At 47.2% G+C, this 19,404-nt stretch overlaps 2 protein-coding genes across 6 annotated transcripts; one reads left to right on the top strand and one right to left on the bottom strand.

Moving 5' to 3' along the window:
- Window positions 1–131: 131 nt before the first annotated feature.
- CSKMT (citrate synthase lysine methyltransferase) lies at window positions 132–6,215 on the top strand. 3 transcript variants are annotated; one of them, XM_078871980.1, is made up of 3 exons: window positions 132–187; window positions 292–382; window positions 2,291–6,215. In XM_078871980.1, exons 1-3 carry the CDS (start codon window positions 185–187, stop codon window positions 3,019–3,021), a joined length of 825 nt encoding a protein of 274 aa, XP_078728106.1. In that variant the 5' UTR covers window positions 132–184; the 3' UTR covers window positions 3,022–6,215. The 3 variants fall into 3 exon arrangements, with proteins under 3 accessions (XP_078728106.1, XP_078728105.1, XP_078728107.1); XM_078871979.1 differs by having other exon boundaries at window positions 2,288–6,215; XM_078871981.1 differs by lacking the exon at window positions 132–187 and having other exon boundaries at window positions 291–493; window positions 2,288–6,215.
- On the bottom strand, window positions 5,274–19,404 carry LOC144944010 (uncharacterized). Of its 3 annotated transcripts, none has more exons than XM_078871982.1 (6): window positions 18,377–19,404; window positions 17,818–17,935; window positions 11,345–11,464; window positions 10,088–10,285; window positions 8,719–8,902; window positions 5,274–6,526 (listed from the first exon to the last, which is right to left on the bottom strand). In XM_078871982.1, exons 3-6 carry the CDS (start codon window positions 11,396–11,398, stop codon window positions 6,444–6,446), a joined length of 519 nt encoding a protein of 172 aa, XP_078728108.1. In that variant the 5' UTR covers window positions 11,399–11,464; window positions 17,818–17,935; window positions 18,377–19,404; the 3' UTR covers window positions 5,274–6,443. The 3 variants fall into 3 exon arrangements, with proteins under 3 accessions (XP_078728108.1, XP_078728110.1, XP_078728109.1); XM_078871984.1 differs by having other exon boundaries at window positions 19,265–19,404; XM_078871983.1 differs by lacking the exon at window positions 18,377–19,404 and having other exon boundaries at window positions 17,818–18,370.

Here is a 19,404-nt window from a genome sequence, read left to right as displayed (position 1 = left end):
CGCGTGCGTGTGTGCGGAGAAGGGCGGGGGGAACATGCGGGGTGGGGGGGAGCATGGGGGGCGGGGCATGCGGGGCATGCGGGGTGGGGGAGGAGCATGAGAGGGGGCGGGGCATGCATCACGTGTCTGATCGATTTCCGGTTCCGGCTTGACCACAACGTGCCCCACCCACCACACCTTGCACATGGTGCGTATCGCGTGAGCTCGGCTCGTCGCTGTTACAACGTCGTCATTGTCGTCGCGAATTTTAAGGGTCAATTATTCTTTACGTGCGTGTGTTTGTTTGTTTAGATGCTGCTGAGCCGCGTGATGAGACGCGCCGGGCTGGCGAGGGCGATCGCTTGGTGCGGCGCGCAGCCCAGCAGAGAGAAGCACATGTCCCGTGCGTGTTGACGCGTGTGCGGATCGGGTTTCACGGTTACCGCCAGAGAGAGAGCTATCCCCCCTTTTCCCCGCATATAGCCTCGGTAGTCAACAACGTTGTTCGGTGATGGTGCGTCGGTCGTGGCGCAAGGGCACTGCGACGTTTCGGGCAATGGCCCTTCGTGCTGTGCCTACAATCCCACCTACGCTTGACGCGATGCGATCTCTCTCTGTCCTGCTCCCTCCTTTCTGCTGTCATTTGGGCACCAGTCTTGCCCGTGAGCCGTCAACCTTCCTAACGATGTGTTGTGATCAAACCAACTCTCCTTTTTTTAGAAATAGTCTCTCCAATTTGTGTTTCTCGGATTAGCGTTCCCTCTTTCTGTTTCACCGTAATTCCACGCTTGCTTTTCTGTACTTTTTTTATTCCAATTTATTTGCCAGTCATGTTTACGATCAATTTCGCGATTGTCAACATACTTAATATATCTGTCGGTCATAGTAACGCCATACACAATTATACATGCAAGGATGTAAGCTATATATAGCATTTGACACGTAGGCTTTCGCGACCTATATCCATAATACACAAACGTTGTACTCCGATTGTAAATGTTGTGGCTTGGCTCTCCAACACACCGGCGTGCTGTACTAGTGACGAATTGGCCACGTTCTGTTTACGTGACAACCCTTACTAGTTGGCTGTGTCGGGTGGTGGCGGGTTTTAATGACGCATTTATATATTTACGCGATCAAAAAAAAACCTCATGGATATATAGCAGGTTGTCACATGTGAGTAGGTGTGATGGCATCGGAGTTAATTTGTGCGTTTTTTAAAGTGAAATTCATTCCGTAATTGTTGGCTAGGGGTGAGTGGGAATGTAGTGCACCTCTTGTAAAGATGGTCCATTAGACAGCATTTTTGTGTAAAGTTGAGTTGCTATTCGAGACTTTATCCAAAATCTGTTATCTGCTGAATCATGCCTTCATTTTCGTCAGGATTTAATTTTAATGAATATCGTCCACTGACTCATGATCACGGCTTAAGGTCTAATGAAAAATTATGAGAATCAACCTTTTATACACTGCTGGATGAGGCCTCCCCAAGCTTTTTCGGCCATGATGGTAGTTTGTACTTTATGCTGGTAAGTGAGGCTATGAGTAGTGGCTGCCAGCACCGATTCGGATGATAACTACTGATCTTAGCCGTGGCCGGGATTCAAACTCGGGTGACGAGGTTCATAGTGCAGTGCACTAACCATCGCGCTACAGTTCCCCGGTTGAAGGAAGATGCAACTCAAACAATGTTTGGTTAATAAATTCCTAGGCAGCGTCCGGGGGAGTCCAACAAGAGTTTGAAACTTTGTTCGTAAAAATATATATAATTTAAAGTTTTCGTTGTGCTCACCTTTATAAAGCACATTACTCTATTCTCGTACATTTAAATACTTAATTGCCCTCCATTGTTGGTTGCACGGTGGCGACACCACTGTTGCGCACTATGGCTGCACGGATGAAACTTTTAAGTACATTTTTTTATTATTAACAAACCTTGAAAATTATGTTGTACAGCCCAGAAGTATATTTAGAACAGGTGAGGATACGACCTGTCATGTTATATCTTGCGGCCGCAGCCATTTGATTTAATGATCACTGTAAGCATCTGAGCTACACTAATTGGGTACTAGGACTTATTTTTTTTTAACAAGTTTGACTGAGGTCTTTGTTAATGTGTGGCCCGCACAAGGTATTTGAAAGTCTTATTCTGCCCTTAAAAACATTTTACCCCAACAAGTATTTGATAGTTTGCATGTTTCTTTTATCGCCATCAGCTGCATTTGATCACAATCTCCTCTTCTACTACAACACGTTGATATCCACCTGTGCCCCCCCCCGCCCCGTTCTCCCACTCGCTCCCCACCAGCAGTCGACCTCCGTGAAGGTATGGCGCTCCCGTCCACCTGGGACCGCTTCTACGCGGAGAAGCGCGCCGGCGACTTCCGCCACTTCGACTGGTTCTTCGGCTACCACGCCGTCTCGGAGCAGCTGGTGCCGTTCGTGCGCGGCGGGGCCCGCGACGGAGTGTGCCACGTGTTGGACGTGGGCTGCGGCACGTCGGACTTTGGCGCGTCGCTCTACCGCGCCTCGCGCCTGCCCGTGCACGTGAGCTGCGTCGACTTCTCGCCGGTCGCCGTGGAGCTGATGGAACGCCAGTGGCGCGAGCACCCGCCGGCGCCCGGACACCCGGCCTCCACGCTGCGCTTCATGCTGGCCGACGCGGCACGCCTCGGCGGTCTTCCGGGCTTTGAGGACGGCACCTTCGGCCTCGTGCTGGACAAGGGCACGGTGGACGCGGCAATCCGCGCCAATGACGGGGGGCGAGCGGCGCGCCAGCTGCTCGTCGAGGGGCTGCGCCTGCTGCGGCCCGGCTGCGGCGCCCTGCTGCAGTTCTCGGACGAAGACCCCGACGCGCGCTGCCCCTGGCTGGAGGAGGCGGCGGTGGTGGCCGGTGGGGGGCCAGGCCGCGTGGCCGTGACGGCCCGCGAGCTGGGAGAGTTTCGAGGCGTCGCATACTACATGTACGTGCTGCGCAAGCAGGAAGTCGACGATGACGAAGATGACGACGACGACGATGACGATGATAAGAAAAAGGACTGAGGAGGAGTGGTGCTGGTAGATGGAAGAGTGTCCGGTGCGGTATTATTACTCGGCATGTAATGATTAAACGCCCCTCCCTAACTAATATACCTAGCAATCTGGGGTTGCAACATAATTTGGGTTCATGAATCGGATAGACATCAATTCTTGTCTTATTTTTACCATCTCGTTTCTTTTGTTTATTATGTTTTCTGTCCCGCTGTGACAGTTTTACTGGCTTCTTTAGTGTATATTAAATTAAAAAAATATTAATAAATTGTTAAACATATCCTCTTGTAAAGCCTCTAGTGGCTGCAGGGTTCACATGAGTGAATTACAAAAAAAAATTACTCATGGTTCGATGCATGTATCGGCATGCCATTCGGTGAATTGATGCATCGTTACATGCCTGGTAAATACTGTTGCATTAGTTATAATTTTTGACCTAATGATAAGAGGGTGATTGTCATAGTTAACTTGGGGGTGGCTTCATTAGTCCGCGAGCTGTGATCTGCTGAAACCTAGAGCGCTTGTTTATTTTTATATAAAATAATTCCAATGCTGCGGGTAATATATTCTCTTGAATTGGGGTGGCCTGCATAGCTACTGCCAAGCCATTTAAATCATTCCATTGTCCATAATTTTTTTATTTGGGTTAGATTGCGCAAATATAAATGTGTCGTTAAACCCGCCACCACCCGACACAGCCAATTAGTAAGGTTTGTCACGTAAACAGAACATGCCAATCCACAACATTTACAATCTGAGTACGACATTTCGCCAGTAATTACAACTAGCTTCATCAGGCGACAGCCAGATTTGCGGAGAAATACTTCGATTCAATGACACATTTATATTTACGCAATATAATCCAAAAACCCTATATCATGGATGATATTGGGTGCGAAAGCCTCCGTGTTAAACATTCCATTGTCGTTAATTTGCTTCTTTTGCTAAATTGGCTGGTTGCATTCATGGCAATTGCACCGACTGCTGTATTGGTTTGAATGTAACTGCATCAGCCAACTCGGACTCCTTCCTTTTAACTCCAGTGCCTCCTGACAGTGGGCACTTGAATATTTATCATGCCAGTTGATTTATCTACTGGCTCTGGACATCCACACAGTAAAAGAGAAAGAAAAAGTTGGTGTTACAATGGGGAATGAAGCTCATCACTGGTCATGATGATGAGGATTTGTAATTCACTCCAGTAGAGTTTTTGTAGTGCGTTTTGGCATAGTTTAAATGTCATTTTTCTATTGTTAAATGCCTCGGCCGCAGTTTTTGTGTTATTGTCATTATTTTCACGTGAGCACTTTTTGCTGTATATGTTGGACAATTTTTGTGATCTACCCAAAAAAAACCCACCAAAAAAAGGTATTTTTCAAAAAAGATTCAATTTAATTGGCCTTATCTCAAGCTGCACCTTCCTGAAAAATGGTGTTAAAGACCCAGGTGTTTCTGGGTGAACATGTTACATTCTTGTAAACGCATATCTTTGCTAACATGCATGTTTTGTATGTTTTTTTAACACAATACACCATCAGGTGTCTGCAGTGTGATTGCGCAGTTGCGCTTAGTTGAACAGAGGGGTGACTGCAATGTGTAACTTACAGTGCAGTCGCCCGATCCCACAAGCAGAGTCAACCTATAACATCCCAGTCTCCATCAAAACATTTCTCCCCATGCACCACAAGCGTCAAGCGATGTTCAAGTTATAAATCGCAGCCCCTTGTTGATCCGTTGCTGGAGGGAAGGCCCTTCCAATGCTGTGTCGGTCATGGGGGTTGTTTGACCACACTTCACTTTACGCTGGTCAGTGTGGTGGAGTGGGGTGGGGGCTCAGAACTGGTTGAGATATCGCTTACAAATGTCAAACTTGATTCACGAGACTTTATCGCGCGGTGCTCTAACCACTTAACCACCATTCGATCACAGATAAAGTTGTGCATGCGAAATTTGACTATTTGCCTTGTGGAAGGAAAACTTGTATCATGTGCATGGTTTTTTTTATATTTGACGGACATTTACAAATGAACACTGGCTGTTGACGTGCAAGAGCACACCACCGCTTTTTGGGTATAAATGTTCAATCATGGAAACAGCAATGGTGTCAATACCCCCTTTGTAATTTTATATTATGCACTTACGTGAGGTTTCGTCGTGAGCTGTATTATTTTGTAATTGTCTACTTTAATTTAAAACTTTAATAAAGCATGTAGGAAATGCAAATCAAAAGGTGACATCTTTTAAAGCATGCTCCGTGAGCAAGACATGGCAGAAGGTGTTTAATATAAAATCCATGTTACAATAACGTTTGTATTTATATATGTGTACACGTACATACATTACGACACGCTCGTGACACTGTAAACATACGGTACGACGGACAAAGCCTCGATACAAATCACTTGAAACTGGCCCGAGCTCCGCATACGGCTGATATAATAGTAACAATACTAGTTATATAATACCAATAACGTTAATGACTACGATGAACATTAAGACACTGGGCGTTCACTCCACACCGCACCCCAAACAACACCAACGATTGACCCACCGTTCCTTAGAGCTCTCTTTCACAAATGCGAACGCCTCTTCGAGAGAGCTGTCATTTCTCCAGAAGCAATTCTAAAATGTGTGGGGAGTTTTACGAGTTGGTGAAAGAAGCAAGCTTTATATTTAACCCGGTCTTAAATTACTAGTAACTCGTGGTTATCCAGAGTAATTGGGGGGGTGGGGGTGGTATGACACAGATAAAGTAAATACAATTGAAAACATGTAAATGTGGCTATAAAAAACATGTTTTGTTTACCTACATGGAATGGGGGTGAAGACTGGGTAATATGTTCTATTTTATTGGGGAATTGTACTCTGATTGCTTGGGTTGTTTGCTGACACGTGGGCATTGAGACACTGACCCTCAAGAGAGGAGCAGCTAATAATGGGCACAAAGAGGATACTCGAGTTAATTGTATTGGTGATTCACTCTTTAAATGAACAGCTGCCTTTGAATGAGGAACAAAGTTTCAGTCTATAAATCAGCACAGAAGACATTTTCTGCTCCATTTGTTCATCTCCACGAGCCGCTCGTCAATACTTGCTCTGGATCACTTGATTTGTGGTACATTATCTTATTATTTACACCTTCCACGACGAGAAAAAACATCTTAAGAAATGTACCCTGTGCTTTCGATTAACGGTTTAAAAAGGTTTACCCAGCCGTTACTTTTAACATTGCCGTTTGCGCGATCGACTCCCGGCGACGATGGGAGAATGCCCGTGTGGTTTTACAAGAGGCACGGGGCGACGGAGGCCTTCATCCAGCAGTGGATTGATCATGGCTGCTGATGACGACGACGACGGGCGAGGGGAAGGGCAGAGGTGGGGCCCTGATGTCCCCGTCTCCTCTTCCCCCATCGCCACTCTTGCTTCCAAGCACCTCAGTCCTCGGGGCCTCCTGGGTGAGGTGGGTCACCTGGGCCCTCGACTTTCCATGGTGGCTCCACGGGGCCCGATGCTGTCCCTGCACATGGGAACAGAGCAATACGTGCCAGAGGTCGCAAACGGGTTTTGATTCCTTACCCGTACTCGGCCGCACCAGGGTCGCAAACGGGTACCCGTACCCGTTCCCTACCCGTACCCGTTCCCTACCCGTACCCTACCGGTAATGAGTGACAAACGGTTACTCACCAGTGACTCACGGCCTACCCGTACCCGGCCGCACCAGGGTCGCAAACGGGTACCCGTACATGGCCGGGTATCGGGTAGGGTACGGGTATCGGGTACCCGGTTGCGACCTCTGGTACGTGCGTAGCCGGGACAGGACACTTGTGGACGCAGTCACACAGCTGGGTTTACCGTTGCCGACATGCGCCCAGGGCCAGATTAACACGGAGGCCACAGAGGCTGCAGCCCGAGGCTCTGGATTTTGAGCCCCCTGCCCTGAAAAAAACATGCGGGCTTCATATTGCTTGAAACAATACTGGAGCACAGTGGTACATCATATAGGTGCAGTAATTTAGTTATTAAAGACACAGCATTTCCTTGTGTGTTACTGCCAGTTTTGAAATTTGGATATCAAATTAAAAATTACAATGGAGTGTTTTGGGTGGTGATAAAACAGTAAAAGGGAAGGCATTTAATATACAGAGCCCCCCAAACTGAAACAACCCCAGACTCCCATACAACTCAAACCGAGCCCTGAAACAAGTATACTTTACTGGGTTTAGACTTGTTCGACTGTTGTGAAAAGAGTGTGGAACCTTTCTCTTACTGAGGGCCAAAATGGACTTTGAAATACTTTTGGTGGGTAACCACATTAACAGGGACCTCTATAATTTACGTCGCCCTTGCAGTGACAGAAGTGATTGGGCACACTGAATTTATAAACAGTTTTTGGCATTTTGGAAAAGATTTCCCTTCTCGTAACCGATTAGTGTGGCTAAAATGCTTGCAGTAGTGATGGATGAATATAATTTATATTGTTTAAATATTGTTTGCTGGCCGTTTTAAAGGGGTAGGTCTCATGCAGCCACGGGATGTGTGAAACAAAGTCGTGGGCCTCATCGGATGTAAGTTCCCTATTCCTGGATATGATTTGTTGTCAGGCGGTAGTGGGTAGTGCTTAGAGGTGGGATACAATGATAGTTTTGAGACTTTGTTCATGCTTTCTTAGGTAAATAAAGCATTGCAGGATGTTACTACGGTACTTTTTCTTATTCCGTACGGCTGATGTAGATGCAGAGCAACAAGTACAATTTCACATGTAGGTGGTCAAGCCACATAACTACAGCACTAATAATATAATTCACTGTGTAAGAAAAAAAATTGTTCCTGGAGAGTAAGTGTTATATTCAAATTGCTTATGCCTCAAAGTACAGATAATGGCTATTATTATTCCCCACGAACTTTTCTTTTGTGACCAGGACACAAAAGCAAAGTTAATAATCCACTCCAGTAATAACACTGTGTAACAAATGTATTTATTTTTTGTTCCTTGGTAGTAAGTGTTATTTCCTAATTGCTTATGCCTCAAAAGTACAGATAATGGCTATTATTCCCCACAAACTTTGCTTTTGTGACAGAGGTCGCAGCCGGGTACCCGATACCCGTACCCGTACCCAGCCGGGTACGGGTACGGGTACCCGTTTGCGACCCTGGTGCGGCCGGGTACGGGTACGGGTAGGCCGTGAGTCACTGGTGAGTCACCGTTTGTCACTCATTTCCCAACGTCTTGCCTCTTCTCACAATTGAAGTTCCTAGAATCAACCCACCCGCGCCTGCAGCATGGCTTCATCCCAGAGGTCGGGTACGGGTAGGGTATGTGTACGGCTGGGTACGGGTACAGGTACCCGTTTGCGACCCTGGTGCGGCCGGGTACGGGTAAGGAATCAAAACCCGTTTGCGACCTCTGTTTTGTGACCAGGACAGTGATATTTTGAAATTTACCATTTTTAATGAGAAAACGTGGTGTGCATTTGTGTCATTCCTTCACATAAAGTCCTGGTCACAAAAGCAAAGTTTGTGGGGAATAATAGCCATTTTCTATACTTTTGAGGCATAAGCAATTAGAAAATAACACTTACTACCCAGAAACAAAAATCGTGTTACATCGTGTATTGATCCGGTTGTGGGTTGACTAAAAGGGCTGTGTATGTAGTCATCATGTCTATATATACCAATGAACATCACTAGTGAGTGGTGGTGGCTCCATACATGGGCGTTCTTGAATGGCAGAGGAGCATTTGATCCACCGCTTTTGCTCCACTGCTGGCTGAGTCTCGGGGAAGGGTTCCTCTTCAGCCTCCTCCTCTTCCCCCTCCTCATCCTCAACCTCCTCCTCGTCATCTTCAGCAGAGAGTACCTCCTCAGGAGGCCAACGCAGCTCCCCGCTTTCGACCTGCTCCCCGGCAAATGGTGGGAGAGAATCGGATGGAGTCAACTCTGGATTATCCGGGGAGGGAATGTGGGGAGGGGTAGCGCGGATAAAACCTGAACATGGAATATTGAAAAACATCTGCAAAAAAGTGCTTCATAGCTCATCAGATTCCTCCAGTATGAAGATATTCTGATTCTGAAGTCTAGATTATAGGCAATGAATCCGTTTTTGTAGTTTAGCTACATACGATGGAAGTGGACATGTAAATGTTGTCGTCTGTTTCTTTAAGTAATAATTTTCCACGTTGGATCCTGAGTCGGTGACCCTTGGCGAGTGAGTAGAAGCAGATGGTAAACCAGCATGCGTAAAGGGTATTAGACCCACAATGCACAGTGAGGAAGTAATACATTCTGTACAATTTTTACATTTGGCTGGGGCTGGCCTCGGGAGAAGTCTTTTCTTGGATTTTCTGTTTGCACTTAGTCACATAGTCACTTTAAGATGTTTTTTGTTCATGTTTTTGTTTTTTGTTTGTTGCGGTTGCACCCGATTCAAGAGCCGAATGGCTCACAGGGCTATACCTAATAAATTAACTTGAACTTGAACAAGGCCCCAGCCCATATTTTTAGTCGCGGCCCGGCTCAGCTCAGTCTTGAGCAGCGTGAGTTGCTACTTAGGGGCCGTCCATAAATGACGTCACGCGATTTGACGATTTTTTACCTCCCCCCCCCCTCTCGTCACACGGCGTCACAAAAAGTAAGACCTCAAATATGACGTCACAAAGCTCTGCCCCCCCCCCCCAAACCATATTTCCATTTTGAAAATAAAACATGCTTAAAATCGCTTTAAACTATTGTCATTGTAGTGCGTATTTAATGTGGCGCTGCACTCTGATGTTGTAGGCGAAAACATGTATTAAAAAGTCTATTTAATTAAGTAGAACGTGTTGTCTATATTTATTTAAATTTGCGCATTTTGATGTGACGTCACATTTCTCAAACCCCCTCCCCCTCGTCACAAAAGTCTGACCCCCCCCCCCCCCCCCAGGTGCGTGACGTTATTTATGGACGGCCCCTTAGCTCACCTCTCGGACACGAGTTCATGGAAATCCCGAGCGTGGCTGGGTCCACGCTCAGAGCCGGCTTACTTGAGCCGGAATCAACTCTGTGACTTCAGAATGCAGGCCGAGCTAGGGGGTTCTCACACCTCATTCCCGTCCGTGGGTTCCACCACGATGGACGGGAGCCGCTGCTTATTCGCCCTGAAAGCGGCAGCCGCACTTGCAGAGCCACTGCTGCTGATGATGTTGCTGCTGCTGCTGATGGTGCTGCTGCTGCTGATGTTGCTGCTGCTGATGCTGCTGAAGCCACCGGCTTGCACGCTGTCGCGCGGGTCTGGAAAAATCTGCGAGCACACGTTGAGTCGACCACACACCTGTCAACCCCTTTTCAGTGCCCTATCTTACATTTCAACGTTCATCCTATAAAGTCCCATCACAAGGGAGAAACAAAACGACAAAAAAACTAAAATGTTGCCCGTATTGAAACGTCTGTACGCCGTATGGAGCTGACAACTCAATTTCCCAGTACAAGAATACGGGGTAAACCGTATGGGTTGACAGGTATAAAACCACGTGGGTGTACAGGTATGCGGTCACGTGAGTGGCGCTGTGAACGACAGAACTGAAACGGCGAACAAAAAGTGACGGTGGGCGATGGCGCAGTGCAGAGGTGGGGTCAACAGGCAGGGCTGGTACTAGTGGCTGGTTGGTAGGGGATGGAGGTAGGGCTGGTACTAGTGGCTGGTTGGTAAAGGGCCGTCCATAAATGACGTCACGCACCTGGGGGGGGGGGGGCGGTCAGATATTTGTGACGATGTGTGACGAGGGGGGATTTGAGAAATGTGACATCACATCAAAATGCGCAACTTCAAATAAATATAGACAACACGTTCTACTTAATTAAATAGACTTTTTAATACATGTTTTCTCCTACAACATCAGAGTGCAACGGCATATTAAATACGCACTACAATGACAATAGTTTAAAGCGATTTGAAACATGTTTTATTTTTGGGGGGGGGGAGGCAGAGCTTTATGACGTCATATTTGAGGGGGGGGGTCTGACTTTTTGTGACGTCGTGTGACGATGGGGGGGGGGGTAAAAAATAGTCCAAAATCGCGTGACGTCATTTATGGACGGCCCCTAAGGATTAGAGGCAGGGCGAGTACTGGTGGCAGGTCGGCGAATTGATTAGGGCAAACCCACTCAGACACCTACCACCCAACACACACAGGCAGAGATCCCAAGCCAAGCTTCAACAGACTTCTGGGGGCCAGTGCTAGTAGCGAACACCTATTAACGCTTGCCACAGAACACACACGACAAAGACGCCCCGTATAGCCTTCACAGACTTGTTGGGGCAAGTGCTACACACCGCGTGTTGGTGGGTGGGAGTTCTCACCTGGAAGGCGCCGCTCTCCCGCGTGGCTGCGTGAGCCGGCCCCGCGTTCTCCATAGCCCAGTGGGGTCTGCGAAGCGGTGGGTCTCACCCGGAGTCGTTTGCTCGGGATCCTCCCCAGCTCTGCGGCAACAGTGGCAACAACAACAACAACAGCAGCAGCAGTGCAAGGGAGACCTGAGTCTGGAACTAACATTCAGTGGGTGGGGTGGACGTGCAGTGGTGTCAACGTGGAGTGTGCAGGCGGTGCAATTGCGTCGGGGAGCCAGGAATTCGTGATGTCAAATCCCTGGCAATATTCAAGTCCAGGCTCAGTCAGTTGTCCTTACCCCCCGCACCTCCGATAAGAAACGATTGGCTTCGTACGGTGCGAAAGATGTTCGACGTACATATGTAATGTAGCTCTCAGAGACACCGTCTTGTCTTCCTGTATATTTATGTGGAATAAAGTCCACCGACAACAACCTCAACGAGTAACCGCGAGTGGCAATGTACACTTGGGTAGTTAGACGACTCTATTCTGAGACAACGTATAGCTTCTAGTCTCAAGACATCTCGAAGACGACCCGTTCCAAAGCGACGATGACAGGTGGTTTAATATAGGCGTAGAGGGCAGTCCAGAAAATCACATTGTTGTATTCTACTATGCTCCCCGCATTTAGAAACAAGGAATGACCAGATAATCCCCCACGAACCCGCACTGCATGGGGAGGCCTTCATCCAGCAGTGGATTGACAAAAGAGCTGTACATGTGCACATACGCATGTGCACTGTACTGTAGCACTATTACTGTACTGTATGATACATGCTTAGCTGAAATTATCATATGTCTGTGACAGGAATCCAACCATCACACCCATTTAAAAAATTTGCTGAGTGACTAACAACACCCCAGGTCATGTTGTGTCATCATGTCTTAATAACTTCTCACTCAAACGAGTGTGGAGCAGTGATCATCTCCCGTTTACACCCCTGAGTCAGTGGTGGAAATTCCACGTTACTATGCCGGAGGGGATGTCCAACTATAGAAAAACGGAATGTTATTACATTCAGAATGACATTGAATCGCATTGAGAGCCAGAAAGGGGAACACACGGATTCTAGAAGACGAACACATGTTAGAGAGTCGTAATTTTGACTTCTGTATGACGACAAGCGTGGCTTGGGCAGGACACACGTCGCTTGAAGGGAGGGATGACGGGCGGCCGGGCGGGTGAGGCTAACGACGCAGCCAAAGGAGGCAAGCGAGCCCAAGAGGACGTCCGCCGTGGAGATGAAGCGGTGAGCTCAGCTCGTGTGCCAGGTGCTCGGTGGACCTACTGGGGACATCCGTGACCCACTGGACATCTGTGGGACTGGATCTTTATAGCTCATCGGATTCACCCAGGAAAAAAAATCCATATTCTGATTCCGATTGTTGCATCGCGAGACTGCGCGCGAGTGATGGCGACGACTTTTGGTGTGTCCTTCATCCAGCGGTGGATTTGATCATGGCTGTCTTATGATGATGATGATGATGACTTTGATTGCAGGAAGGAACCTGCAATGTCTACGTGCGAATTATCATTTTAATAAATGTTACATTAAGTAATGGAATTAAATGCTTAGTGTCCTCTGCTTCGTTCGGTCGGGTCGCTAATGGCCGGGGATGGGTTTCGTTGGACTCGAATATAAATGAAGGGCGCTCCTAATGGGTGCAGAGAGGTTTTGCCATTATGATGCCATTATTCCGGGCGTGCGCGTCCCTCCCATCAAGACGAGATCCCTGTCCCAACACAACCCCGCCGCCCACGCCAATACTACCCCACGGGAGGCAGCACAGCACGTATGATGCTCACGATCGATCTGCACGTATCTAACGCACGGTCATGTCTGGATTCAAATTAACGACGGCCGTTTCGCCGCGTTGACAGTCTTCAGGTAACGTGAAAATGAGGGACCGTATAATGAAAGTGGATTTTTGTAGTGTGCTTACGTTAAATCTGGTTTTCATAGGTGTATGTATGTATGTTGAACTTCTTTCGCACAGTACGTAGCCAACCGTGCTAATCGGAGGTGCGGGGGAAGGATAACAAACACTCAACGCAAAAATAAGTTCTCAAGAAATTAGTTTTCAATCTCGATTTAAAAGTGCATACGCTCCAGTGGCGTCCTAATATCGAAAGTAGTCACCGACACGCTCCAGACACAGACATTGGAAGAGCATTCCAGTGCCCAGCACTCGGGGGACTTGGCTAATGCATCATATTTTCATTTGAGAACTGCATGAATAACCACTGTATTCTGCGCGCCTTCAATGGGTCGAGGTGTGACAAAACTACACTGACTCTCTCTCTCTGTCTTCCTGAAGCCGTCTTGTCGTGGCTAGCAGACCTCTATTTTGGCATCTGGCTCCTGAGCGTATCGCTGCCATACGCAAGAAGAAGACTATCTGTAGCAGTGGTTCTTAATCTGGGGTGCACGCATCCCCTGGAGGTGCGAGATGCCCTTACTGGGGGTACGAGCAGGGGCGGTTTCTTCATTAGGGCGATTGGGCGACGCACCACCAATGTCATTCAACCACAGAGTCACGCTAGCCGTCACTGTCAGCCTCTGGATATAGTCCAATCAGCGTCATGTCACGTTCTGTGGAGTACCGCCTCTTTTTGGGCGATTTCCCTCCAGCTGAGAATCGCCCCGAGTGGTCCCATAGACTTACATTCAAAGATGCTTTTTTCGAACGGGGGCGCTGCAATGCATTCTCTATGGCTTCCGGGAGGGCTCGCCCTAACGTGCTTACGTCATCATATGTGCTAACGTCATCATACGTAAGCACGTTTCATCCAACAATATAATTTGTCGCCACCTAGTGGAATCTTTAATAAAATAAACTTGAGTTGTTTGTTTTAATAGTGAGTATATAAACAAACAAGATGTATTGTAAGAGTCACTTTATTTTTCATTAATATTAAAGAAGTGAAGTTGCCTTTACATGCTTAAGCTGTTAATTTATTCATTGCATGGGTGGACCTTATCCTTATCAATCATCCAGACATTTGCCCCCCCCTGAGAGATTTTGCAGGAGCCGCCACTGGGTACGAGACATACCAGATTTTTTTTAGAAACACAAATTAAGCACGAGCACGTGAGTACAGCTACTTTGTTTCATCAAACATATGTGCTTATTAACATTACAATTTAGTTTTTTTAAATTGCAGCAAAGGTTAAGAACTACTGATTTATAGCATGGATACCAAACAAACACAACACATTCGTCAGTAACACTTCTTTAAAAGGGAAACTATATATGAGGTGACGTTTCGGGCGATGACCCTTTTTCACAGCACACATAAATGATGTGGAAAAAATTAACCCGTAAAAACAAAGTTTTTCACTATAAATCCTTTATATGCGTGGCGGCTAGAGTCCTCTCGTCCTCTGGCTTGAGATGGCTGCCACCTATGGGTCAGATGATTGCCTGCCACCATTAAGCAATTGGTAATTAAATATATATATATTTTTTCCTAAAAAGTGTAACATTTTGGGAAAAATTTTTCTCGAAAATAAATTGTCACGCACAACGAGTCTGTGTGCAAAATGTCAGCTAGATTGGATCACGGGAAGTGGGTTAAAAAACGACCGAAATATTTGCACGGTCGTAAGCGCGCAAGCAAGCAAGCAAGTGAACTTAATATAAAGGATTTAAAAAGGGCCATTGCCCTGAAATGTCCGCTATTATATCTGTTTCACTTTCAAGGCCACACACACTGCTATTGACAAATGTGTTGCGTGTTGTTATGTCTGCTGCTGCTGTTGTTATATGTACGCTGTGCATCACTGCCGGCGCAGCAGCAGCAGCAGCACCACCACCCGACAATAATTATAATCAATCGCATTGGGGAATTTACACTTGAGTAATTTTTATTTCATTCTGTTTCTCAAATATCTGATGTTTATTCGAGTGAAATGGATTTGAGGGAAAGATATTGATTGGATGGTTAAAATACAAACGCCTTCTTTAAACGTTTAACCCACTCTAAACCAGTAGTAGCAGGCTGCATGATAGAAGTTAAAGTAAACGCCATATAAACCTCAAATGCACACCGATTTTAGCTGTAAGCAGGAATCCAACTGTGGTCGCCAATTTTATAGCTAATTTAACACGTAGGCTTTCGCGACCAATATTATCCATAATATAGATTTGTTTTTGGGTTCGATCGCGTATATATAAATGAGTCGTTAAACCCACCACTGCCAATTAGTATGATTTGTCACTACTAGTTCAGCACACCGGTGTGTTGGAGAGTAAACCCACAACATGTACACAATGTGGAGCCTACGCTCCACAATTAACATATTCTCCTGCACAGTTGTTATAATTCCCTTTATAGAGGGCCTCTCCACGCCACGTCGGCCATGAAGGGTTGTTTGACCATACTTCACCACGCTGGTCATTGCGGTCTGATGAATGGTGTGTGGGCCAGAATCTGTTGAGATGCCACTCGCCTGCCACGTTAGCCATGGCCAGAAATCAAACTCAGGAGGCGGGTATTTGAAAGCGCCAGTGCGTTAACTGACGTGCCAATAAATAACACTGCTGAATAGTGATCCAAGAAAGCCTTACTACGGAGTCTCAAGCATCGTTTGAAGCGCGGCCTTGCTACCGTTTGGATGTTTGACTAATTCCACGATTGGGTGTTTGGGCGAATACCAAGGATGGCTGCTTGTTGGTGACACTCGGAGCTCGACACAGATAAGTAACAATATCGATAAGCGGACAATAGCTCCCTTGTATATCTGTCCCTCCATTTAACACTGCCCATCAACCAACAAGGCCTCCTGGGAGTGCATAATTCCACACAGATGCAAATAGTAGTGGCGCAGTAGGTTATCGCACTGAGCAAAGAGCTCGATTCCAAGCCACGGCTAACATCAGTGGCGAGCGAAATCTGAACCGGTACTGCGCAACCATCCATCCCTTCACTCGCACTGACCCGGCGTGGTGAAGTATAATCATCGATTCAATATAACCGACAGGACGTGGGGAACGACTGACCCAAGGCCTGCACAATTTATATACACTCTTCACATTTATAATCAACGTGCGTTTAGAGTATTTGGCTGCTATTAATTCCCACACGATGCCACTTCGTTGAGCTATTATTCGTGTAGCCAGGTAGCTTCTGAAAAATGAGCTGTATAGCTCAGTGGGCTTTACCTGCTAAAATAAATAGTTTAACATTTTTTTTTTGGTGGATGGACAGATATTGGAAGAATGCGAATTGCCTGCCTATTGTCACCAACCCCAGTTCAGCTTTCCAAGTTTGCCGATTTACTTGAAGAACTATATTAAGCTGCTCACAGACCGTGGAGCGACATGTCGGGACATCGTTCCGAACGGAGCGACGACGCGACACCGGAGGAGGCACACAGCACAACCGCAAAAAACCAAACGTTGCAAATAAATAAAAGCGCAGCCCTGTAATGACTCGCTCACGCCACTGCTGACAGAAAGGGACCTCCGATATAGGGAGCAATTACTCTCCTTCCACGCGCTAGTCATACGCCCCTCTGATTAGCACGGATGGGCTACGTACGGTGCGAAATAAGTTCAACATACATACCAAAAAAAATATGAAAATCCCCCGTGTAGCCTGAACAGACTGTTGGGGGTAAGTGCTGTTAGCGAGCACCTATGAAGGCCGGCACGGTACACGAGAGGGTGGGTGGCCAGCACCACGCCTGACCGCCTTTGTCTTCCCAGTGGCGATGTTTTTACACACCGCACCAGGTACTCATTTGAAGCTGAGTCGACCGAGGGGGGAAGCCCAGGATCGGTTCAGATAATCGCCACTGGTGTTGGCCATGATCAGGAATCGAACTCGAGTTACCAGGTTCGTAGCCCAGCGCGCTAACCGCTACACTACCGCTCCCCACAACATTCATACACATACAGGGTGCTGCAAAAATGTTTGAACACTTATATGGGACTATCGTTTTTAATGGATAAATAACGGATAATACACTGCAAAATGATAACAAATGTATGTTAATAGCTTAAAAAAGTCAAAGAGGCTCTACTTGTTCGCCATCATTGTCAACACATGCCTGGAATCTTCTCCAGGTGGTCTCCAGAGCCCGGAGGCACATTTCTCGTGGTATTGTTACAAATTCTCAGAAATTTCGATTTAAAGCTTTCGTGACTGCAGGTTTCATATTCTTGGTTCTTTCGGTAAAGTCCCGTAGAAGGGAAATAATAAAATAATATAAATAAAACTATTAAATCTCTCACGACGTTTCGATTTCAACACAAGCCATCATCATCAGGTGTGAAAAACCACAGCAAGAAATTTTTGAAAAAAGTGGCGTTTTTTTCTCAGAAGTGTTAACATTTTTTTTTGTAAGCACCCCCGTACATACGCACGTCTTGGAAGAGCGCCCCAAATCGCAACGTCAACAAATGCACGGAGATTGCGGCAAGCAAGGAGTGCCCTTACCATGTGCAGCGTTGTCACGGCGCCGTGTTGCTCGCGTGACCAGCTCAGTCAACCCGGACCGTCAGCACGTGGGGAAGGTCATGAGGAACCACCACGGCGTCCGTGACGGAGAGAGGAGCTGAGAGGGGGTGCACGAAACAAGGGGGACGATGAGGTGGAGGGAAGCCCAGTGGCTGACGATGGTGCTGATGATGATGACGGTGTCGGTGCCGCTGGCTGATAATTGTGCTGATGGTGCTGATGGTGCCGCAGATGCTTGTTGGTGTTGATGGTAATGCCGTAGTTGCCACTGATGATGATGACACCACCACTTGCTGCTGCTGAAGATGATACAACTCCTTGAGGACACTGCCGCTTCTGCTGATGATGCTGTTGCTGCCAATAACGTTTATGGCACTATTGCTTGCTGCTGATGATGATTGCTGTTTGCTGCAACTGATGATGATAATGATTTTGCTGCTGATGGGACTGCTACTTGCTGCTTGCAGCTGATGATGAAATTGATTCCTGCTGCTTGCTGATGATAATGATGATTATGTTAATAATGATATCACCCTACCGCTGCTGCTGCTGCGTGAATGTTCGCACCGATCCAACGAGCGCTCTCTGGAATAAATCCCGACGGGTACCGTGTAACAGAATGACCTCTCTCCTCCTGTCCCCTCCCCTCCTCCCCTACCCTCTCCGCTCTCCTCTCCGCTCCCCTCCTCTCTCCTCCTCTGCGTGTCTCGGGACACCCTGTCCTCCTCCTCCTCTCTTTGTTCGCTCTTGAGATCAGTGGGGACAATTAGAGAGGTGAATCCAAGATAGCCGGCAGCAAAGAGGGACGAACGCAAAGGCAAATATCCCCCGTGTGCTCCGATATATTCTACCGGGGCCCCGGTTGTGCTGTCAGAAAGCGCCGATTACGATCGAAGCGACACAACGAGGTGCCGGTGTGATCAACAGCGCAGCCGGCAAGAGTGTTTCCCCGGTGCTGATCTTTAGCACACCGCGCCAAAGGAACGCATTTAAGGCTGAGTCGACCTATACGAGGGGGCGGGCAGGACAAGTTGTAACGGCACATCGACAGTGATGTTAGCCGTGGCCGGGTATCGAATTGGGGTTGCAGTTAATTGGCTCCTCTTTCGACTCCTGAAGTCTGCTCGATAGGGTGACGCCGTTAAGGACTCCCAACTCATCAGCCACACGCACCCCAACCAACACCGGGCCACTCCTGTCACCACTGCGCTCCGCACATCACGATTATAGACTGTCAGCGAAAAAAAACGATCATAAGCACAACTGTGGACAACCTATTGAATATATGTTTTATTATGTTTGTTGAATAATTAAGTAATCACTAATATTACAGTCCGTGCCTTTACAATCGCACGGGGCTGAATTTTTTTCTTTCAAATTTTAATGATTTTAGAAAAATGTGTGCCTGCCTGCCTGCCTCTCTTACCCCTCTCCCTCTGTGTGTGTCTGTCTCTCTTCTCTGTAGCTCTCCCTAGCTCTCGCCAGCTCTCTCTGCTGCCACTGATCTATATAAGATGCTGTGGTCGCTTGGATACGGGTGACGCAAAAAAAATTCGACATTGGTGG

This window comes from Lampetra fluviatilis, chromosome 33 (genome assembly GCF_964198595.1).
Source record: "Lampetra fluviatilis chromosome 33, kcLamFluv1.1, whole genome shotgun sequence".
Lineage (NCBI taxonomy): Eukaryota > Metazoa > Chordata > Hyperoartia > Petromyzontiformes > Petromyzontidae > Lampetra > Lampetra fluviatilis.
The sequence above is the reverse complement of the archived record's forward strand: the minus strand, read 5'-3'. Positions and strand labels throughout refer to the sequence as shown.

Coding starts and splice junctions, on each gene's coding strand:
- CSKMT (XM_078871979.1), top strand. Junction 383..2,287: donor CAGAGAGAAGCACATGTCCC/GTGCGTGTTGAC, acceptor GCTCCCCACCAG/CAGTCGACCTCCGTGAAGGT.
- LOC144944010 (XM_078871982.1), bottom strand. CDS start 11,398: ATGGAGAACGCGGGGCCGGCTCACGCAGCCACGCGGGAGAGCGGCGCC. Junction 10,286..11,344: donor GGGAGAGCGGCGCCTTCCAG/GTGAGAACTCCC, acceptor GTGTGCTCGCAG/ATTTTTCCAGACCCGCGCGA. Junction 6,527..8,718: donor TGCCATTCAAGAACGCCCAT/GTATGGAGCCAC, acceptor TCCCATGTGCAG/GGACAGCATCGGGCCCCGTG.